This window comes from Dendronephthya gigantea, unplaced genomic scaffold (assembly GCF_004324835.1).
Source record: "Dendronephthya gigantea isolate DGI-Jeju-01 unplaced genomic scaffold, DenGig_1.0 000165F, whole genome shotgun sequence".
NCBI lineage: Eukaryota > Metazoa > Cnidaria > Anthozoa > Malacalcyonacea > Nephtheidae > Dendronephthya > Dendronephthya gigantea.
In genome coordinates, this window is record NW_021163175.1 from 214,620 (window position 1) to 239,775 (window position 25,156).

At 35.7% G+C, this 25,156-nt stretch overlaps 2 protein-coding genes across 2 annotated transcripts; both read right to left on the minus strand.

Moving 5' to 3' along the window:
• Nucleotides 1–8,501: 8,501 nt before the first annotated feature.
• LOC114537808 (influenza virus NS1A-binding protein-like) lies at nt 8,502–9,506 on the minus strand. The gene has a single exon (XM_028558905.1). It carries the CDS (start codon nt 9,504–9,506, stop codon nt 8,502–8,504), a length of 1,005 nt encoding a protein of 334 aa, XP_028414706.1.
• A 4,217-nt stretch (nt 9,507–13,723) lies between these two features.
• On the minus strand, nt 13,724–16,042 carry LOC114537809 (TNF receptor-associated factor 5-like). Its single transcript, XM_028558907.1, has 6 exons — nt 15,264–16,042; nt 15,092–15,154; nt 14,855–14,980; nt 14,629–14,733; nt 13,846–14,388; nt 13,724–13,729 (listed from the first exon to the last, which is right to left on the minus strand). Exons 1-6 carry the CDS (start codon nt 15,738–15,740, stop codon nt 13,724–13,726), a joined length of 1,320 nt encoding a protein of 439 aa, XP_028414708.1. The 5' UTR covers nt 15,741–16,042.
• Nucleotides 16,043–25,156: the final 9,114 nt, after the last annotated feature.

Below are 25,156 nucleotides of genomic sequence, written 5' to 3' on the forward strand. Positions count from 1 at the left end.
GTGAGTTTCAATATCTCTTCTATTTACCTCTATCACATCCTTCATTACGACACATGACAGGACCATATCCACATTCCTCGACATGTTTTGAAGATGTTCCAGACGAACGTAGTCAGGACATCCTCGTTCATGATGATCACACTTGATTTTCAGACCTTCCCAATAATTCTTCAGAAATCCTGTTGGTCGTCTCAAGGTTTCTTGAGTCAGAGGATCTCTGCAAACTGGACATGTTTGAGAGTTTTGAACGAGATGTCGTGATATATGAGCGAAACAAAATATATGATCTTTGTGTTGGCAAAGTCTGGATCCTTTGGAACTTCCTGACAAATGGAACAAAGCAGATCTTCGTTGACTTCTCCTTGAAAACGACCCACGTCATAACCTTGCAAATCATCTTCCCATCTCGCTGCCATAGTTCTGCTGGATTAGAAAAAAAGCATCTCAAAATAGTATTTCATGTTTTTAACCTTCTCAAGTCCAAAAAGGGAATAAACGACGTTTTTCAACTGGAGGATTTGAACAAAACTTTGTTCAGTTGAAGTTAAAAACGCTGGTAGTTTCAACTCGCGGACAATTCAGAATATTTGCGTTGAAGCGTTTCACAAATATAACAGAATTCAGTCCTTTCAATTAACCTCTGAACAGACTGATCTCTTCCTGTGAGGTAACCAGTCAAAGAATCTTTTGATGAAAATAAATAAAGGGAATATCTACGTTTGATTATTGTATTGTTTTGGTCGGATATAACCGGAACTCACATTCAAGAGGATAGCTAGAAATTCGAAGAATATTTTAACGAAATTAGCATAGAATTGAAAATGATTTCCTAATATCTGGCATAATATGTGCAAAAAACTTATCATCTTAGCGTCAAAAATCTACTCAACTATTCTATATTCACTGTGCAGCATTAACAATTATATATCAGAACCTCCTTAAGTTGATTATGAAAATATACCATGTCAGCCCATCCCTAACTGAGCATGCGCACTTTGTTCAAACACATTTTAGACCTAGAAAGTCTATCTTAAACGCATAAACAAAATCACAGCCTTCTTTGTATTTCAACACAAAATACGAGCCTATATTTAACGTAATATATTTGTGTATTCAAGACGATGATTGTCCATCAAATACTTCAGGTTAATCTCTTATTTATTATTATATTCAAATAAGCCTTGTTTATTGTAGTCATTGCGCGAAGTATTAACTCGCTAGAATCTTAGATTTCATGAAAATCACCATTTAAACATTCGTTTATTAAGACTGGATTCTCACGAGATCAGACGAACTCAGAACCGTCCGTCAATTCATTAATTTGGGTCCATTTCTTTCCTCGAGAAATCCTTTGTTAGCTCAGCTTCTGCTCGCATTCTGAACGCGATACTCGGAAGCGAATAATATCCAAACCTCAAACAAATGATACGCACCAATTTGCCTGTCAATGGCGCTGAGTTCGTGCGATCTCGCGTCTGAGAGTTGTCTAAGATTAGGAACAAATCTTGCAAGAAACTTACCAGTGATTTTCACAGCAACAATTCTCGAGTCTTGTTCGTTCTTTGTGTAACACAATCTGTGACGATGACTTTAATATTGCGAAATTATCATGTGAGGAAACTTAACTTGACCTTAAATCACCTCAATTTCCTGGGAAAACATCAACCAATTCTCAACTTATGCTGATATATTTAACAGAAATTGCAATGTTAAAAAAAGTTTTCCATTATTAAGAACATATAAACTCAAACTAGTAATTTTAGTAGTCATTTATTTACTAACTTAAATAAAAGCTTCAAAATATTGCATTTCTTGTGCACGGAAGTTTTAGCTTCAATATGTCATTCGTGGAAGTTTTATAAATTTCCAAGTAAAACTAATACTGAGAATTCAGGCCTAAAGAAATATGAAAGAATTTCATATAAATATTTCGGTGTCTGCTATAATCCAGTCCACATGTGAATACGTTGAACTTTCAAGTCTACAGTGAGAGTGTTTTACGCCGGGGAATTTTCTGCATCAGATTTTAATATCTGTGAAGAGTCGTGTTTAATGTGGAGATTTTCTCACAGAAAAAAGTGAACATGCTTGTTTCACTTTTATATCAAATTATCAATTTCATTATTTCTTGTCTTCTGCGCGTGTTTACCGAAAAAAATATCCCGAAATAAAACGAGATTCCTTAGCGCAATTCCTCAGGCAATACCATTTATCCCCAAACATTCCTCTTCATCATCCGTTGATCCCCAACCCATACCTTACCTTACCTCATTGGTAGCTTTTCAAAGCGCATTTTCTTAGAATGGAAATATTTGGCGATGTATATAACATTATACATGAAAAATTGATTTGATTTAATGAACTTCTACAATGATACGTTAACATTAGACTTAAAACTATTAACAAACCATGCAAATTGTCTTGGAATAAGAAGGGAAAATATCAGAATGAATATACTGTAGTTGTCTGATCTAACTTTACTTGTTACGAATCATCTGAGATTTTGTTTTATTTACAATTGTTTAGTTCTGACTGAACTCAGCGTCATATTCTATCCTAGTTTTATAAATGTTCATTATTATTGTCTTTAATTCTAAACAATTCTCAAATGTTTTAAAGATTAGTTTCAATATCAAGTAATATATACGAATATTCTGTCTTTATCTACAATATTTACAAATACACGCGACTACATCAGTTATATATGATATAGTTATCACAATATCATTTTTATTACAAAACATCTTTTCATCCAGTTTCATAAAAGATCAGTGGTGGTCAGCGGCGCTCAGAGACTTGAAAACCTAATTCATGTAATCATTCACTGATTGTTCATTTATAACTTCGTGTTCATCTCAATCTTGGACAAAATGACAAACTCTTTTACTTCAAATTTTTCAAATTCTCCTGCAAATTTCACAAATATTATTAAGTATTCAAGTGTTCAATCAACTTTATGTTGTGATTCAACATTTGAATATTTTGATATTCATATTATAATTCTTCCAGTCTCATCGTCATGTTATGATTTAAATGAAATTTCTATCGACGCAGAATGAAAGGCGTTCAAAACATATCCTAACCTCCTTTATTAAATAATTGAATTAATTTTTTTATACTTTACCTACAGCGGTTTAACTACAGCAGTAGCAGCGCGTCTTTTTTCTATCATTCCTGGCAGTTCTTTCCAGTTATCTCCACCAATGGTGAAAGATTCCACTGAGTTGAGAATTCCCTGCTCCTCATTCCATCCACCAACACGACAATGACGTCATTCATGATCACGACAGAGCTGTCGATCCTTTTGTGAATCATGGAGGGCAGTCTCTCGCTTCGCCAGTGTCTGTGTCGTACATCATGACGTCATTTAATACATATCATTATTATCCACACCACCAACGACGATGATCATATGACCCCAAGTGACTGTGGACATAGCACAAACAGGCTGAGGTAAAATGGACATGTTTTCATTTTATTCCTTTTCAAATCATAAAACAACAACGCTTCGAAGAGCATCTTTACGAAAGGCCGGTTGTTGTTCCGCCCAAGATAAATAGTTTTCCATTAACAAATTCTGCTCTGTGATGTCTTCTTGCCTGATGCATTCTCCCAGCAGCTTGGCAGTATAAGGTGGGGTAAGAGCGATCTCATAAATGGCATTCGATATTTTTCTTTCATTCCCGTCATATCCTCCTATTGTGAATAATTTTCCTTGATGAACTATGACGTCATGACCAGATAATTTGACAGGCAGTTTACCATAAAACATTGTCCATCGAAAGGATGTGGTTCATCTCAAAACTTCGATCGTGTCAGTTGCTCCTTTACCATCGTAACCACCAACGACAAAAGCGTCATTGTTGTAAACACACGATACTGATGCTGTTCGAGGATGATTCTCGTCAGCGGGTTGACTTTCCTTCTACTGTTGTATTTCTCGACTGTATTTAATACCTCGCCACTTCCTGAGCCATACCGACCACCAATAATATAACATCTTGATTGTTGACTGGACCTGTCTGATTCATAGCGCTAGCACCCATTCTTGTTTGTATTATTTCTTTGAAATGTTTGGTTCATCATCATCATTATTTTTCTCCAAACTGTTCTTTCATCTCGTTCTACTTGCTAAATTAAAACAAATTTTCTTTATTCACGCGAATCAGGCAATGATGCATTGATATCACCAAAGTTTAAATCACCGGCAGCAATCTTACCGCTAGAAATGTTTCTACGCCGAGTCAAGGCTTAAGTCCTGGGAGAGTAGTAAGCAGGTCTCGGGTAAGAAAAGTATTAGCCACTTCTGAAATTCATCATGAATTATCCGGATACAAGATTAAGAAATGAATGACTAAAAGACTTGTCCTACCTTCATCTCTTCTGATTTCTCTTCATCTCATCCTGTTGTTTCCAATCGCAGTCATTTGAACATTCATTTGAACCTGACTTGCTTTTTACATTCACACGTTTTTCTAAGTCAGATATTAATGATACCAATTTTTCAAAACTAATTCAAATCAAATTAAAACCTAATTTCATTGAATAAAATATAAATTAAATTAAAAACAAATAATAACTGAAAGATTTGTCCTACCTTCATCTCATCCTGATTTTTTTTCATTTCATCCTGATTACTCTTCATCTCATCCTGTTTACATCTAATCGCAGTCATTTGAACATTCGTTTGAACCTGACTTGCCTTCATTTCATCCACGTTTTCTAAGTGAGATTATTATGATACGTTTCAGATTTCATTTTTCAAGTACGATTTAATTTTTCCTAAATTGCTCCGAATTTAAAACAAAAAAAATAAGTGAAAGACTTGTCTTCTTTCATTTCATCCTGATTCTTTCTATCGCAGCCATTCGAACATTGTTTCATCCACTTTTCCTGAGTCAAAATAGATTGTTATTGAGATGAACTGCGTACAACTTGACAAAATATGAGTGTAAAAGACATTGAATAAATCCAAACATTTCATTTTTCATTTTAACTTACCTTATATCTTTACAGTCGTGACATTTGTCCATTCTGAATTGACAGGAATTTTTCTCGTGAGTTTCAATATCTCTTCTATTTACCTCTGTATCACATCCTTCATTACGACACATGACAGGAGCATATCCACATTCCTCGACATGTTTTGAAAGATGTTCCAGACGAACGTAGTCAGGACATCCTCGTTCATGATGATCACACTTGATTTTTCAGACCTTCCCAATAATTCTTCAAATCCTGTTGGTCGTCTCAAGGTTTCTTGAGTAGGATCTCTGCAAACTGGACATGTTTTGAGAGTTTTGAACGAGATGTCGTGATATTGAGCGAAACAAAATATATGATCTTTGTGTTGGCAAAGTCTGGGATCCTTTGGAACTTCCTGACAAATGGAACAAAGCAGATCTTCGTTGACTTTCCTTGAAAACGACCCACGTCATAACCTTGCAAATCATCTTCCATCATCTCGCTGCATGATATGATCTTTGGCAAAATCTGGGATGTTTTAGTGCCTCTTAGGAAAAGAATAAAGTAAAACCATGTCTAACTCGACTTTAAAACAGACTAAATTGAATCATGCAAATTCTAGGACGTAGCGAAGTACTTATTGCTTCCTAAACATCTTATATCAATTCCTACGGCGTTATTCTGAAACCTGCGGAGGTCTTAATCAAAACCCTTTTGAAATTTAAATCAATTTTAGGTCTTGATCAAAACGTGGTCAGGTTCTGGAGCGTGATCAAGTTCTGGAGCGTGATCAAGTTCTGGAGCGAGATCAAGTTCTGGAGCGTGATCAAGTTCTGGAGCGAGATCAATTCTGGAGCGTGAAAGTTCTGGAGCGTGATCAAGTTCTGGAGCGTGATCAAGTTCTGGAGCGTGATCAAGTTCTGGAGCGTGATCAAGTCCGGGAGCGTGATCAAGTTCTGGAGCGTGATCAAGTTCTGGAGCGTGATCAAGTTCTGGAGCGTGATCAAGTTCAAATTGAAATTCAATCATGCAATGATAATGATTACCTAACAAGTTATATGTCGCTAAAGACAGAATTATGTAAACTAAAAACAGAATTTACCATGCAGAGACACTCGATCAATTCCCCCCTCTCGCATGATGGTTAATGAAAGCAATGTCTGTGAATATTCGTAAAAACCAGTCAGGTAGGAATTTAACTCTTACACTTCCTGCTTCTGCTGTGTAATTGTTTGGTTATTTTGATGTTTCTATAATGAAGTCTAAAATTATTTACAAAATAGGGTTCTGTGTTATTGAGAAGAGAGCAGAATTTATATTTTTAAGACCTAACTGAGGTAGCAGTTGAGAAATATTGAGAAACTGTCGGTTCTTTCGCAGAAATCGAACCTACGTCCTGTACGACGGACTTCAAAGTATATAAATTCCCCCTCGATTTTCTATATGTAAGCTCATCGAAGACAGGAAACTCGTCTGATTTTTCCCGTCTAAACAGACGGGTAAGTTGGACGGGAATCCTGTCTGGACGAGAAACTCGTCTTAAATTCGCATTTAGACGGATAAATCAGACGAGTTTCTGAAATATCAACACGGTCAAGGACGGAACAAGGGTAAAGCCCGCCGCACAAGAGAGCTATCGGCTGAGCTAACGACCTCGCGAGGCAGTTAACTCAGCCTGAAAACTATCCGCACACGATAGAAACTTGCCTCTCGAGGCGAATTCCTCACGAAAAACTATCCGCACACGAGAGTAACTTGCTGAGCTAACAGCCTCGCGAGGTCTTTACCTCAGCTACCAGCTCTCGTGTGAGGCGCGCTTAACTGAGAAAATAAACAAAATTATTATCGTAATAATCACGATACCCTTCAAGGACGGAACAAACTATACCCGACGAGTTTTTACCATAATTCGGCTATTTATCTCTTGAACGAAATTCCCGAAATTAGAACATACAAGTTAGAAGTTTTAGAAGTTAAAGTTGAGCCTTATTCTGATAATTACAAGACTATTAAGTCTAAGGTTAACGATATACCCTTTAGTGTTAGACAAAGAAAAGTGTAAAAGCTCATTTAAACGATGCGATATCTCGAAGCCACTATTGACTGTGACAAATCATGCAGCTTTGAATGATTAAAAATGAATTAAACTTACGAAAGATGAAGGATTTTTACCAATTTTTTCAACCGTGCAAGTTGATTTCAACGATGTCAATAATATTTTATGCTGAACAGCTGAAGACAACTCCTTTTTGCCACGTCTCAATGTTTATGTTTTGTTAATCGCATAATTTCATGGTAGACTTGATCTGTTTCCTTATATGGGTATAACTGCTTCGTTTTCACAATACCATTTTGCCATCCTGCTGTGAGAATTTCAAATATCTTCAGACATTTGCATTTTTTTGCTATTCCAAGTATCAAATTGATATTCCAAGTATTTTTGAATGCTTCATTTATTTTTGGGGAAATATTAAGATTTTTGAGGTCTCTGGTTTGTGAGTCTCATCTTTCATCCACAAAACACCTTCGTTCAATCACAATAAACTAGTTATGATTTAGTTCACTTCTGTTTTTGTCCACCCATTGTTGTCTATCTTGTTAACGTAGAATATTCCGGAAAATGATATATTCGACCAGGGTTGAGTATAAGGTCCATTATACTAAATATGGTATATTCGAACTTGATAAAGTCGAATATACCGGAATATGGTGTATTCGACCTGGTCCAAGTTGAATATACAAAAATAAGGTATATTTACCCTTGTTAAGGTCCAATATACCAGACATCTGGTAACAGCAGGGACCGCGAAGCAGTTTTTGGATGGGGGGGGGGGGCTAGCGAGCGCCAAAGATGTGAGCCTTTGGGGGACGGTCTGACCTAACGTTACTTGTTACGAATCATCTGAGATTTTGTTTCATTTACAATTGTTTAGTTCTGACTGAACTCATCGTCTATATTCTATCCTAGTTTTATAAATGTTCATTATTATTGTCTCTAATTCTAAACAATTCTCAAATGTTTTAAAGATTAGTTTCAATACCAAGTAATATATACGAATATTCAGTCTTTATCTACAATATTTACAAATACACGCGGCTACATCATTTATATGATATAATTATCACAATATCATTTTTATTACAAAACATCTTTAATCATCCAGTTTCATAAAAGATCAGTGGTGGTCAGCGGCGCTCAGAGACTTGAAAACAAAATTCATGTAATCATTCACTCATTGTTCATTTATAACTTCGTGTTCATCTCAATCTTGGACAAAATGACAAACTCTTTTACTTCAAATTTTTCATCAAATTCTCCTGCAAATTCACAAATATTTATTAAGTATTCAAGTGTTCAATCAACTTTATGTTGTGATTCAACATTTGAATATTTTGATATTCATATTATAATTCTTCCAGTCTCATCGTCATGTTATGATTTAAATTAAAATTTCTATCGACGCAGAATGAAATGCGCTCAAAACACATCCTAACCTCCTTTATTAAATAACTGAAATAATTCTTTGATACTTTACCTAGAGAGGTTTAACTACAGCAATAGCATTGCGTCTTTTTTCTATCATTCCTGGCAGTTCTTTCCAGCCATCTCCACCAATGGTGAAAGATTCCACTGAGTTGAGAAATCCCTGCTCCTCATTCCATCCACCAAACACGACAATGACGTCATTCATGATCGCGACACAGCTGCCCTTCCTTTTGTAAATCATGGAGGGCAGTCTCTCGCTTTGCCCAGTCTCTGTGTCGTACATTATGACGTCATTTAATGCCTGGTTATTCTTATCCACACCACCAACGACGATGATCATATGACCCCAAGTGACTGTGGACATGCCAAAAACAGGCTGAGGTAACGATGGACATGGCTTGAACTTATTCTTAGTCAAATCATAAACAACAACGCTGTCAAGAGCATCTTTATTATCGATGGTTGTTGTTCCGCCCAAGATAAATAGTTTTCCATTAACAAGTTCTGCTTTGTGAAATGTTCTTGGCTCGGGCATTCTCTTCAGCCGCTTGGCAGTATAAGGTGGGGTAGGAGCAATCTCATAAATGGCGTTCGATGTTTTTCTTTCTTTTCCGTCACATCCTCCTAATATATATAATTTTCCTTGATAAACTATGACGTCGTGAGCATATAATTTGACAGGCAGTTTACCGTCAAACATTGTCCATCGCAAAGGATGTTGGTTCATCTTCAAAACTTCGATCGTGTCAGTTCCTTCTTTACCATCGAAACCACCAACGACAAAAACGTCATTGTTGTAAACACACGATGCTGATGCTGTTCGAGGATGATTCAATCGTGGCAGCAGAGTTGACTTTCCTTCTACTATGTTGTAATTCTCGACTGTATTTAATACCTTGTCTTCTCCAAGGCCATACCGACCACCAATAATAATAATATCTTGATTATTGACTGGACCTGCGCGATTCATAGCGCTAGCACCATTCTTGTTTGTATTATTTCCTTGAAATGTTTGGTTCATCATCATCATTATTCTCTCAAACTGTTCTTTCATCTCGTGCATACTTTGCTAAATTAAAAATAAATTTTCTTTAATCACGCGAATCAGCCGATAATGCATTCATATCACCAAAGCTTTAATCACCGCCAGTAAGCAGGTCCCATGTAAGTATTAGAGACTTCTGAAGTTATAGTTATATAATTCATTTTATTTCAAAGCTATGAATGACTAAAAGACCTCTCTTACCTTCATCTCTTCCTGATTTCTCTTCATTTCATTCTGACTTGTTTTCATTTCATTCTGATTTGTTTTCATTTCATCCTGTTTTCTCTTCATCTCATCCTGTATACTTCCAATCGCAGTCATTTGAACACTCGTTTCAACCTGACTTGCCTTAATTTCATCCACATTTATCTAAATCAAATTATTAATGTTTTCAGTCAAGCATGTGCCATTAAAATTTTGAACAACAATTCAATCCATTCTAATTTAAAGCAAATATCAACTGAATAGTTAGTCTTACCTTTATTTCATCCTGTTTTCTCTTCATTTCCTCCAGTTTTGTTTCTATCGCAGTAATTCGAACGTTCGTTTCATTGACATTTTTCTAAGTCAAAGTGAAATTGTTATTGAGATGAATTGCGTACAACTCGACAAAATACGAAGTGTAAAAGATATTGAATAAATCCAAACATTTTATTTTTCTGCTTGATTCACCTTGATATTTTTACAGTCGTGACATTTAGCCAGTCTGAATTGACAGAAATTTTTCTCGTGAGTTTCAATATCTCTTCTATTTACCTCTGTATCACATCCTTCATTACGACACATGACAGGACCATATCCACATTCCTCGACATGTTTTGGAAGATGTTCCAGACGAACGTAGTCAGGACATCCTCGTTCATGATGATCACACTTGATTTTCAGACCTTCCCAATAATTCTTCAGAAATCCTGTTGGTCGTCTCAAGGTTTCTTGAGTCAGAGGATCTCTGCAAACTGGACATGTTTGAGAGTTTTGAACGAGATGTCGTGATATATGAGCGAAACAAAATATATGATCTTTGTGTTGGCAAAGTCTGGGATCCTTTGGAACTTCCTGACAAATGGAACAAAGCAGATCTTCGTTGACTTCTCCTTGAAAACGACCCACGTCATAACCTTGCAAATCATCTTCCCATCTCGCTGCCATAGTTCTGCTGGATTAGAAAAAAAGCATCTCAAAATAGTTTTCATGTTTTTAAACCTTCTCAAGTCCAAAAAGGAATAAACGACGTTTTTCAACTGGAGGATTTGAACAAAACTTTGTTCAGTTGAAGTTAAAAACGCTGGTAGTTTCAACTCGCGGACAATTCAGAATATTTGCGTTGAAGCGTTTCACAAATATAACAGAATTCAGTCCTTTCAATAACCTCTGACAGACTGATCTCTTCCTGTGAGGTAACCAGTCAAAGAATCTTTTGATGAAAAATAAATAAAGGGAATATCTACGTTTGATTATTGTATTGTTTTGGTCGGATATAACCGGAACTCACATTCAAGAGGATAGCTAGAAATTCGAAGAATATTTTAACGAAATTAGCATAGAATTGAAAATGATTTCCTGACAAATATCTGGATAATATGTGCAAAAAACTTATCATCTTAGCGTCAAGAAATCTACTCAACTATTCTATATTCACTGTGCAGCATTAACAATTTATATATCAGAACCTCCTTAAGTTGATTATGAAAATATACCATGTCAGCCCATCCCTAACTGAGCATGCGCACTTTGTTCAAACACATTTTAGACCTAGAAAGTCTATCTTAAACGCAATAAACAAAATCACAGCCTTCTTTGTATTTCAACACAAAATACGAGCCTATATTTAACGTAATATATTGTTGTATTCAAGACGATGATTGTCCATCAAATACTTCAGGTAATCTCTTATTTATTATATATTCAAATAAGCCTTGTTTATTGTAGTCATTGCGCGAAGTATTAACTCGCTAGAATCTCTTAGATTTCATGAAAATCACCATTTAAACATTCGTTTATTAAGACTGGATTCTCACGAGATCAGACGAACTCAGAACCGTCCGTCAATTCATTAATTTGGGTCCATTTCTTTCCTCGAGAAATCCTTTGTTAGCTCAGCTTCTGCTCGCATTCTGAACGCGATACTCGGAAGCGAATAATATCCAAACCTCAAACAAATGATACGCACCAATTTGCCTGTCAATGGCGCTGAGTTCGTGCGATCTCGCGTCTGAGAGTTGTCTAAGATTAGGAACAAATCTTGCAAGAAACTTACCAGTGATTTTCACAGCAACAATTCTCGAGTCTTGTTCGTTCTTTGTGTAACACAATCTGTGACGATGACTTTAATATTGCGAAATTATCATGTGAGGAAACTTAACTTGACCTTAAATCACCTCAATTTCCTGGGAAAACATAAAACAATTCTCAACTTATGCTGATATATTTAACAGAAATTGCAATGTTAAAAAAGTTTTCCATTATTAAGAACATATAAACTCAAACTAGTAATTTTAGTAGTCATTTATTTACTAACTTAAAAATAAAAGCTTCAAAATATTGCATTTCTTGTGCACGGAAGTTTTAGTTTCAATATGTCATTCGTGGAAGTTTTATAAATTTCCAAGTAAAACTATACTGAGAATTCAGGCCTAAAGAAATATGAAAGAATTTCAAATATAAATATTTCGTGTCTGCTATAATCCAGTCCACATGTGAATACGTTGAACTTTCAAGTCTACAGTGAGAGTGTTTTACGCCGGGGAATTTTCTGCATCAGATTTTAATATCTGTGAAGAGTCGTGTTTAATGTGGAGATTTTCTCACAGAATAAAAGTGAACATGGCTTGTGTTTCACTTTTATATCAGAATTATCAATTTCATTATTTCTTGTCTTCTGCGCGTGTTTAGCGAAAAAAATATCCCGAAATAAAACGAGATTCCTTAGCGCAATTCCTCAGGCAATACCATTTATCCCCAAACATTCCTCTTCATCATCCGTTGATCCCCAACCCATACCTTACCTTACCTCATGGGTAGCTTTTCAAAGCGCATTTTCTTAGAATGGAAATATTTGGCGATGTATATAACATTATACATGAAAAATTGATTTGATTTAATGAACTTCTACAATGATATTAACATTAGAATTAAAACTATTAACAAACCATGCAAATTGTCTTGGAATAAGAAGGGAAAATATCAGAATGAATATACTGTAGTTGTCTGATCTAACTTTATTTGTTACGAATCATCTGAGATTTTGTTTTATTTACAATTGTTTAGTTCTGACTGAACTCAGTTTCCATATTCTATCCTAGTTTTATAAATGTTCCTTATTATTGTCTTTAATTCTAAACAATTCTCAAATGTTTTAAAGATTAGTTTCAATATCAAGTAATATATACGAATATTCTGTCTTTATCTACAATATTTACAAATACACGCGACTACATCAGTTATATATGATATAATTACCACAATATCATTTTTATTACAAAATATCTTCAATCATCCAGTTTCATAAAAGATCAGTGGTGGTCAGCGGCGCTCAGAGACTTGAAAACCTAATTCATGTAATCATTCACTGATTGTTCATTTATAACTTCGTGTTCATCTCAATCTTGGACAAAATGACAAACTCTTTTACTTCAAATTTTTCATCAAATTCTCCTGCAAATTTCACAAATATCTATTAAGTATTCAAGTGTTCAATCAACTTTATGTTGTGATTCAACATTTGAATATTTTGATATTCATATTATAATTCTTCCAGTCTCATCGTCATGTTATGATTTAAATGAAATTTCTATCGACGCAGAATGAAGGCGTTCAAAACATATCCTAACCTCCTTTATTAAATAATTGAATTTATTCTTTGATACTTTACCTACAGCGGTTTAACTACAGCAGTAGCAGCGCGTCTTTTTTCTATCATTCCTGGCAGTTCTTTCCAGTTATCTCCACCAATGGTGAAAGATTCCACTGAGTTGAGAATTCCCTGCTCCTCATTCCATCCACCAAACACGACAATGACGTCATTCATGATCACGACAGAGCTGTCGATCCTTTTGTGAATCATGGAGGGCAGTCTCTCGCTTCGCCCAGTGTCTGTGTCGTACATCATGACGTCATTTAATACATGATCATTATTATCCACACCACCAACGACGATGATCATATGACCCCAAGTGACTGTGGACATAGCACAAACAGGCTGAGGTAAAAATGGACATGTTTTCATTTTATTCCTTTTCAAATCATAAACAACAACGCTTCGAAGAGCATCTTTACGAAGGCCGGTTGTTGTTCCGCCCAAGATAAATAGTTTTCCATTAACAAATTCTGCTCTGTGATGTCTTCTTGCCTGATGCATTCTCGTCAGCAGCTTGGCAGTATAAGGTGGGGTAAGAGCGATCTCATAAATGGCATTCGATATTTTTCTTTCATTCCCGTCATATCCTCCTATTGTGAATAATTTTCCTTGATGAACTATGACGTCATGACCAGATAATTTGACAGGCAGTTTACCATAAAACATTGTCCATCGAAAAGGATGTTGGTTCATCCTCAAAACTTCGATCGTGTCAGTTGCTCCTTTACCATCGTAACCACCAACGACAAAAGCGTCATTGTTGTAAACACACGATACTGATGCTGTTCGAGGATGATTCAATCGTGGCAGCGGAGTTGACTTTCCTTCTACTATGTTGTATTTCTCGACTGTATTTAATACCTCGCCACTTCCTGAGCCATACCGACCACCAATAATAATAACATCTTGATTGTTGACTGGACCTGTCTGATTCATAGCGCTAGCACCATTCTTGTTTGTATTATTTCTTTGAAATGTTTGGTTCATCATCATCATTATTTTCTCAAACTGTTCTTTCATCTCGTTCATACTTTGCTAAATTAAAAACAAATTTTCTTTATTCACGCGAATCAGGCAATGATGCATTGATATCACCAAAGTTTAAATCACCGGCAGCAATCTTACCGCTAGAAATGTTTCTACGCCGAGTCAAGGCTTAAGTCCTGGGGAGAGTAAGCAGGTCTCGGGTAAGAAAAGTATTAGCCACTTCTGAAATTCATCATGAATTATCCGGATACAAGATTAAGAAATGAATGACTAAAAGACTTGTCCTACCTTCATCTCTTCCTGATTTCTCTTCATCTCATCCTGTTTGTTTCCAATCGCAGTCATTTGAACATTCATTTGAACCTGACTTGCTTTAATTTCATCCACGTTTTTCTAAGTCAGATTATTAATGATACCAATTTTTCAAAACTAATTCAAATCAATTAAAACCTAATTTTCATTGAATAAATATAAATTAAATTAAAACAAATAATAACTGAAAGATTTGTCCTACCTTCATCTCATCCTGATTTTTTTTCATTTCATCCTGATTACTCTTCATCTCATCCTGTTTACATCTAATCGCAGTCATTTGAACATTCGTTTGAACCTGACTTGCCTTCATTTCATCCACGTTTTTCTAAGTGAGATTATTAATGATACGTTTCAGATTTCATTTTTCAAGTACGATTTAATTTTTCCTAAATTGCTCCGAATTTAAAACAAAAAATAAGTGAAAGACTTGTCTTACTTTCATTTCATCCTGATTTCTTTCTATCGCAGCCATTCGAACATTTGTTTCATCCACATTTTCCTGAGTCAAAATAGAATTGTTATTGAGATGAACTGCGTACAACTTGACAAAATATGAGTGTAAAAGACATTGAATAAATCCAAACATTTCATTTTTCATTTTAACTTACCTTGATATCTTTACAGTCGTGACATTTGTCCATTCTGAATTGACAGGAATTTTTCTCGTGAGTTTCAATATCTCTTCTATTTACCTCTGTATCACATCCTTCATTACGACACATGACAGGAGCATATCCACATTCCTCGACATGTTTTGAAAGATGTTCCAGACGAACGTAGTCAGGACATCCTCGTTCATGATGATCACACTTGATTTTCAGACCTTCCCAATAATTCTTCAGAAATCCTGTTGGTCGTCTCAAGGTTTCTTGAGTCAGAGGATCTCTGCAAACTGGACATGTTTGAGAGTTTTGAACGAGATGTCGTGATATATGAGCGAAACAAAATATATGATCTTTGTGTTGGCAAAGTCTGGGATCCTTTGGAACTTCCTGACAAATGGAACAAAGCAGATCTTCGTTGACTTCTCCTTGAAAACGACCCACGTCATAACCTTGCAAATCATCTTCCCATCTCGCTGCCATGAATATGATCTTTGGCAAAATCTGGGATGTTTTAGTGCCTCTTAGGAAAAGAATAAAGTAAAACCATGTCTAACTCGACTTTAAAACAGACTAAATTGAATCATGCAAATTCTAGGACGTAGCGAAGTACTTATTGCTTCCTAAACATCTTATATCAATTCCTACGGCGTATTCTGAAACCTGCGGAGGTCTTAATCAAAACCCTTTTGAAATTTAAATCAATTTTAGGTCTTGATCAAAACGTGGTCAGGTTCTGGAGCGTGATCAAGTTCTGGAGCGTGATCAAGTTCTGGAGCGAGATCAAGTTCTGGAGCGTGATCAAGTTCTGGAGCGAGATCAAGTTCTGGAGCGTGAAAGTTCTGGAGCGTGATCAAGTTCTGGAGCGTGATCAAGTTCTGGAGCGTGATCAAGTTCTGGAGCGTGATCAAGTCCGGGAGCGTGATCAAGTTCTGGAGCGTGATCAAGTTCTGGAGCGTGATCAAGTTCTGGAGCGTGATCAAGTTCAAATTGAAATTCAATCATGCAATGGTTGATAATGATTTACCTAACAAGTTATATGTCGCTAAAGACAGAATTATGTAACTAAAAACAGAATTTACCATGCAGAGACACTCGATCAATTTCCCTCCCTCTCGCATGATGGTTAATGAAAGCAATGTCTGTGAAATATTCGTAAAAACCAGTCAGGTAGGAATTTAACTCTTACACTTCCTGCTTCTGCTGTGTAATTGTTTGGTTATTTTGATGTTTCTATAATGAAGTCTAAAATTATTTACAAAATAGGGTTCTGTGTTATTGAGAAGAGAGCAGAATTTATATTTTTAAGACCTAACTGAGGTAGCAGTTGAGAAATATTGAGAAACTGTCGGTTCTTTCGCAGAAATCGAACCTACGTCCTGTACGACGGACTTCAAAGTATATAAATTCCCCCTCGATTTTCTATATGTAAGCTCATCGAAGACAGGAAACTCGTCTGATTTTTCCCGTCTAAACAGACGGGTAAGTTGGACGGGAATCCTGTCTGGACGAGAAACTCGTCTTAAATTCGCATTTAGACGGATAAATCAGACGAGTTTCTGAAATATCAACACGGTCAAGGACGGAACAAGGGTAAAGCCCGCCGCACAAGAGAGCTATCGGCTGAGCTAACGACCTCGCGAGGCAGTTAACTCAGCCTGAAAACTATCCGCACACGATAGAAACTTGCCTCTCGAGGCGAATTCCTCACGAAAAACTATCCGCACACGAGAGTAACTTGCTGAGCTAACAGCCTCGCGAGGTCTTTACCTCAGCTACCAGCTCTCGTGTGAGGCGCGCTTAACTGAGAAAATAAACAAAATTATTATCGTAATAATCACGATACCCTTCAAGGACGGAACAAACTATACCCGACGAGTTTTTACCATAATTCGGCTATTTATCTCTTGAACGAAATTCCCGAAATTAGAACATACAAGTTAGAAGTTTTAGAAGTTAAAGTTGAGCCTTATTCTGATAATTACAAGACTATTAAGTCTAAGGTTAACGATATACCCTTTAGTGTTAGACAAAGAAAAGTGTAAAAGCTCATTTAAACGATGCGATATCTCGAAGCCACTATTGACTGTGACAAATCATGCAGCTTTGAATGATTAAAAATGAATTAAACTTACGAAAGATGAAGGATTTTACCAATTTTTTCAACCGTGCAAGTTGATTTCAACGATGTCAATAATATTTTATGCTGAACAGCTGAAGACAACTCCTTTTTGCCACGTCTCAATGTTTATGTTTTGTTAATCGCATAATTTCATGGTAGACTTGATCTGTTTCCTTATATGGGTATAACTGCTTCGTTTTCACAATACCATTTTGCCATCCTGCTGTGAGAATTTCAAATATCTTCAGACATTTGCATTTTTTTGCTATTCCAAGTATCAAATTGATATTCCAAGTATTTTTGAATGCTTCATTTATTTTTGGGGAAATATTAAGATTTTTGAGGTCTCTGGTTTGTGAGTCTCATCTTTCATCCACAAAACACCTTCGTTCAATCACAATAAACTAGTTATGATTTAGTTCACTTCTGTTTTTGTCCACCCATTGTTGTCTATCTTGTTAACGTAGAATATTCCGGAAAATGATATATTCGACCAGGGTTGAGTATAAGGTCCATTATACTAAATATGGTATATTCGAACTTGATAAAGTCGAATATACCGGAATATGGTGTATTCGACCTGGTCCAAGTTGAATATACAAAATAAGGTATATTTACCCTTGTTAAGGTCCAATATACCAGACATCTGGTAACAGCAGGGACCGCGAAGCAGTTTTTGGATGGGGGGGGGGGGCTAGCGAGCGCCAAAGATGTGAGCCTTTGGGGGACGGTCTGACCTAACGTTACTTGTTACGAATCATCTGAGATTTTGTTTCATTTACAATTGTTTAGTTCTGACTGAACTCATCGTCTATATTCTATCCTAGTTTTATAAATGTTCATTATTATTGTCTCTAATTCTAAACAATTCTCAAATGTTTTAAAGATTAGTTTCAATACCAAGTAATATATACGAATATTCAGTCTTTATCTACAATATTTACAAATACACGCGGCTACATCATTTATATAGATATAATTATCACAATATCATTTTTATTACAAAACATCTTTAATCATCCAGTTTCATAAAAGATCAGTGGTGGTCAGCGGCGCTCAGAGACTTGAAAACAAAATTCATGTAATCATTCACTCATTGTTCATTTAAACTTCGTGTTCATCTCAATCTTGGACAAAATGACAAACTCTTTTACTTCAAATTTTTCATCAAATTCTCCTGCAAATTCACAAATATTTATTAAGTATTCAAGTGTTCAATCAACTTTATGTTGTGATTCAACATTTGAATATTTTGATATTCATATTATAATTCTTCCAGTCTCATCGTCATGTTATGATTTAAATTAAAATTTCTATCGACGCAGAATGAAATGCGCTCAAACACATCCTAACCTCCTTTATTAAATAACTGAAATAATTCTTTGATACTTTACCTAGAGAGGTTTAACTACAGCAATAGCATTGCGTCTTTTTTATCATTCCTGGCAGTTCTTTCCAGCCATCTCCACCAATGGTGAAAGATTCCACTGAGTTGAGAAATCCCTGCTCCTCATTCCATCCACCAAACACGACAATGACGTCATTCATGATCGCGACACAGCTGCCCTTCCTTTTGTAAATCATGGAGGGCAGTCTCTCGCTTTGCCCAGTCTCTGTGTCGTACATTATGACGTCATTTAATGCCTGGTTATTCTTATCCACACCACCAACGACGATGATCATATGACCCCAAGTGACTGTGGACATGCCAAAAACAGGCTGAGGTAACGATGGACATGGCTTGAACTTATTCTTAGTCAAATCATAAACAACAACGCTGTCAAGAGCATCTTTATTATCGATGGTTGTTGTTCCGCCCAAGATAAATAGTTTTCCATTAACAAGTTCTGCTTTGTGAAATGTTCTTGGCTCGGGCATTCTCTTCAGCCGCTTGGCAGTATAAGGTGGGGTAGGAGCAATCTCATAAATGGCGTTCGATGTTTTCTTTCTTTCCGTCACATCCTCCTAATATATATAATTTTCCTTGATAAACTATGACGTCGTGAGCATATAATTTGACAGGCAGTTTACCGTCAAACATTGTCCATCGCAAAGGATGTTGGTTCATCTTCAAAACTTCGATCGTGTCAGTTCCTTCTTTACCATCGAAACCACCAACGACAAAAACGTCATTGTTGTAAACACACGATGCTGATGCTGTTCGAGGATGATTCAATCGTGGCAGCAGAGTTGACTTTCCTTCTACTATGTTGTAATTCTCGACTGTATTTAATACCTTGTCTTCTCCAAGGCCATACCGACCACCAATAATAATAATATCTTGATTATTGACTGGACCTGCGCGATTCATAGCGCTAGCACCATTCTTGTTTGTATTATTTCCTTGAAATGTTTGGTTCATCATCATCATTATTCTCTCAAACTGTTCTTTCATCTCGTGCATACTTTGCTAAATTAAAAATAAATTTTCTTTAATCACGCGAATCAGCCGATAATGCATTCATATCACCAAAGCTTTAATCACCGCCAGTAAGCAGGTCCCATGTAAGTATTAGAGACTTCTGAAGTTATAGTTATATAATTCATTTTATTTCAAAGCTATGAATGACTAAAAGACCTCTCTTACCTTCATCTCTTCCTGATTCTCTTCATTTCATTCTGACTTGTTTTCATTTCATTCTGATTTTTTCATTTCATCCTGTTTTCTCTTCATCTCATCCTGTATACTTCCAATCGCAGTCATTTGAACACTCGTTTCAACCTGACTTGCCTTAATTTCATCCACATTTATCTAAATCAAATTATTAATGTTTTCAGTCAAGCATGTGCCATTAAAATTTTGAACAACAATTCAATCCATTCTAATTTAAAGCAAATATCAACTGAATAGTTAGTCTTACCTTTATTTCATCCTGTTTTCTCTTCATTTCCTCCAGTTTTGTTTCTATCGCAGTAATTCGAACGTTCGTTCATTGACATTTTTCTAAGTCAAAGTGAAATTGTTATTGAGATGAATTGCGTACAACTCGACAAAAACGAAGTGTAAAAGATATTGAATAAATCCAAACATTTTATTTTCTGCTTGATTCACCTTGATATTTTTACAGTCGTGACATTTAGCCAGTCTGAATTGACAGAAATTTTTCTCGTGAGTTTCAATATCTCTTCTATTTACCTCTGTATCACATCCTTCATTACGACACATGACAGGACCATATCCACATTCCTCGACATGTTTTGGAAGATGTTCCAGACGAACGTAGTCAGGACATCCTCGTTCATGATGATCACACTTGATTTTCAGACCTTCCCAATAATTCTTCAGAAATCCTGTTGGTCGTCTCAAGGTTTCTTGAGTCAGAGGATCTCTGCAAACTGGACATGTTTGAGAGTTTTGAACGAGATGTCGTGATATATGAGCGAAACAAAATATATGATCTTTGTGTTGGCAAAGTCTGGGATCCTTTGGAACTTCCTGACAAATGGAACAAAGCAGATCTTCGTTGACTTCTCCTTGAAAACGACCCACGTCATAACCTTGCAAATCATCTTCCCATCTCGCTGCCATAGTTCTGCTGGATTAGAAAAAAAGCATCTCAAAATAGTATTTTCATGTTTTTAAACCTTCTCAAGTCCAAAAAGGGAATAAACGACGTTTTTCAACTGGAGGATTTGAACAAAACTTTGTTCAGTTGAAGTTAAAAACGCTGGTAGTTTCAACTCGCGGACAATTCAGAATATTTGCGTTGAAGCGTTTCACAAATATAACAGAATTCAGTCCTTTCAATAACCTCTGACAGACTGATCTCTTCCTGTGAGGTAACCAGTCAAAGAATCTTTTGATGAAAAATAAATAAAGGGAATATCTACGTTTGATTATTGTATTGTTTTGGTCGGATATAACCGGAACTCACATTCAAGAGATAGCTAGAAATTCGAAGAATATTTTACGAAATTAGCATAGAATTGAAAATGATTTCCTGACAAATATCTGGAATAATATGTGCAAAAAACTTATCATCTTAGCGTCAAGAAATCTACTCAACTATTCTATATTCACTGTGCAGCATTAACAATTTATATATCAGAACCTCCTTAAGTTGATTATGAAAATATACCATGTCAGCCCATCCCTAACTGAGCATGCGCACTTTGTTCAAACACATTTTAGACCTAGAAAGTCTATCTTAAACGCAATAAACAAAATCACAGCCTTCTTTGTATTTCAACACAAAATACGAGCCTATATTTAACGTAATATATTGTTGTATTCAAGACGATGATTGTCCATCAAATACTTCAGGTAATCTCTTATTTATTATTATATTCAAATAAGCCTTGTTTATTGTAGTCATTGCGCGAAGTATTAACTCGCTAGAATCTCTTAGATTTCATGAAAATCACCATTTAAACATTCGTTTATTAAGACTGGATTCTCACGAGATCAGACGAACTCAGAACCGTCCGTCAATTCATTAATTTGGGTCCATTTCTTTCCTCGAGAAATCCTTTGTTAGCTCAGCTTCTGCTCGCATTCTGAACGCGATACTCGGAAGCGAATAATATCCAAACCTCAAACAAATGATACGCACCAATTTGCCTGTCAATGGCGCTGAGTTCGTGCGATCTCGCGTCTGAGAGTTGTCTAAGATTAGGAACAAATCTTGCAAGAAACTTACCAGTGATTTTCACAGCAACAATTCTCGAGTCTTGTTCGTTCTTTGTGTAACACAATCTGTGACGATGACTTTAATATTGCGAAATTATCATGTGAGGAAACTTAACTTGACCTTAAATCACCTCAATTTCCTGGGAAAACATAAAACAATTCTCAACTTATGCTGATATATTTAACAGAAATTGCAATGTTAAAAAAAGTTTTCCATTATTAAGAACATATAAACTCAAAAGTAATTTTAGTAGTCATTTATTTACTAACTTAAATAAAAGCTTCAAAATATTGCATTTCTTGTGCACGGAAGTTTTAGTTTCAATATGTCATTCGTGGAAGTTTTATAAATTTCCAAGTAAAACTATACTGAGAATTCAGGCGTAAAGAAATATGAAAGAATTTCAAATATAAATATTTCGTGTCTGCTATAATCCAGTCCACATGTGAATACGTTGAACTTTCAAGTCTACAGTGAGAGTGTTTTACGCCGGGGAATTTTCTGCATCAGATTTTAATATCTGTGAAGAGTCGTGTTTAATGTGGAGATTTTCTCACAGAATAAAAGTGAACATGGCTTGTGTTTCACTTTTATATCAGAATTATCAATTTCATTATTTCTTGTCTTCTGCGCGTGTTTAGCGAAAAAAATATCCCGAAATAAAACGAGATTCCTTAGCGCAATTCCTCAGGCAATACCATTTATCCCCAAACATTCCTCTTCATCATCCGTTGATCCCCAACCCATACCTTACCTTACCTCATGGTAGCTTTTCAAAGCATTTTCTTAGAATGGAAATATTTGGCGATGTATATAACATTATACATGAAAAATTGATTTGATTTAATGAACTTCTACAATGATACATTAACATTAGAATTAAAACTATTAACAAACCATGCAAATTGTCTTGGAATAAGAAGGGAAAATATCAGAATGAATATACTGTAGTTGTCTGATCTAACTTTACTTGTTACGAATCATCTGAGATTTTGTTTTATTTACAATTGTTTAGTTCTGACTGAACTCAGCGTCTATTCTATCCTAGTTTTATAAATGTTCATTATTATTGTCTTTAATTCTAAACAATTCTCAAATGTTTTAAAGATTAGTTTCAATATCAAGTAATATATACGAATATTCTGTCTTTATCTACAATATTTACAAATACACGCGACTACATCAGTTATATATGATATATCACAATATCATTTTTATTACAAAACATCTTTAATCATCCAGTTTCATAAAAGATCAGTGGTGGTCAGCGGCGCTCAGAGACTTGAAAACCTAATTCATGTAATCATTCACTGATTGTTCATTTATAACTTCGTGTTCATCTCAATCTTGGACAAAATGACAAACTCTTTTACTTCAAATTTTTCATAAATTCTCCTGCAAATTTCACAAATATTATTAAGTATTCAAGTGTTCAATCAACTTTATGTTGTGATTCAACATTTGAATATTTTGATATTCATATTATAATTCTTCCAGTCTCATCGTCATGTTATGATTTAAATGAAATTTCTATCGACGCAGAATGAAAGGCGTTCAAAACATATCCTAACCTCCTTTATTAAATAATTGAATTAATTTTTTTATACTTTACCTACAGCGGTTTAACTACAGCAGTAGCAGCGCGTCTTTTTTCTATCATTCCTGGCAGTTCTTTCCAGTATCTCCACCAATGGTGAAAGATTCCACTGAGTTGAGAATTCCCTGCTCCTCATTCCATCCACCAAACACGACAATGACGTCATTCATGATCACGACAGAGCTGTCGATCCTTTTGTGAATCATGGAGGGCAGTCTCTCGCTTCGCCCAGTGTCTGTGTCGTACATCATGACGTCATTTAATACATGATCATTATTATCCACACCACCAACGATGATCATATGACCCCAAGTGACTGTGGACATAGCACAAACAGGCTGAGGTAAAAATGGACATGTTTTCATTTTATTCCTTTTCAAATCATAAACAACAACGCTTCGAAGAGCATCTTTACGAAGGCGGTTGTTGTTCCGCCCAAGATAAGTTTTCCATTAACAAATTCTGCTCTGTGATGTCTTCTTGCCTGATGCATTCTCGTCAGCAGCTTGGCAGTATAGGTGGGGTAAGAGCGATCTCATAAATGGCATTCGATATTTTCTTTCATTCCGTCATATCCTCCTATTGTGAATAATTTTCCTTGATGAACTATGACGTCATGACCAGATAATTTGACAGGCAGTTTACCATAAAATTGTCCATCGAAAAGGATGTTGGTTCATCCTCAAAACTTCGATCGTGTCAGTTGCTCCTTTACCATCGTAACCACCAACGACAAAGCGTCATTGTTGTAAACACACGATACTGATGCTGTTCGAGGATGATTCAATCGTGGCAGCGGAGTTGACTTTCCTTCTACTATGTTGTATTTCTCGATGTATTTAATACCTCGCCACTTCCTGAGCCATACCGACCACAATAATAATCTTGATTGTTGACTGGACCTGTCTGATTCATAGCGCTAGCACCATTCTTGTTTGTATTATTTTTGAAATGTTTGGTTCATCATCATCATTATTTTCTCAAACTGTTCTTTCATCTCGTTCATACTTTGCTAAATTAAAAAATTTTCTTATTCACGCGAATCAGGCAATGATGCATTGATATCACCAAAGTTTAAATCACCGGCAGCAATCTTACGCTAGAAATGTTTCTACGCCGAGTCAAGGCTTAAGTCCTGGGGAGAGTAAGCAGGTCTCGGGTAAGAAAAGTATTAGCCACTTCTGAAATTCATCATGAATTATCCGGAGATTAAGAAATGAATGACTAAAAACACGACTTGTCTATCTCTCCTGATTTCTCTTCATTCATCCTGTTTGTTTCCAATCGCAGTCATTTGAACATTCATTTGAACCTGACTTGCTTTAATTTCATCGTTTTTCTAAGTCAGATTATTAATGATACCAATTTTTCAAAACTATTCAAATCAATTAAAACCTAATTTTCATTGAATAAATATAAATTAATTAAAACAAATAACTGAAAGATTTGTCCTACCTTCATCTCATCCTGATTTTTTTTCATTTCATCCTGATTACTCTTCATCTCATCCTGTTTACATCTAATCGCAGTCATTTGAACATTCGTTTGA

Coding starts and splice junctions, on each gene's coding strand:
- LOC114537808 (XM_028558905.1), bottom strand. CDS start 9,506: ATGAAAGAACAGTTTGAGAGAATAATGATGATGATGAACCAAACATTT.
- LOC114537809 (XM_028558907.1), bottom strand. CDS start 15,740: ATGGCAGCGAGATGGGAAGATGATTTGCAAGGTTATGACGTGGGTCGT. Junction 15,155..15,263: donor ACGACTGTAAAGATATCAAG/GTAAGTTAAAAT, acceptor ATTTTGACTCAG/GAAAATGTGGATGAAACAAA. Junction 14,981..15,091: donor GAAATCAGGATGAAATGAAA/GTAAGACAAGTC, acceptor AATCTCACTTAG/AAAAACGTGGATGAAATGAA.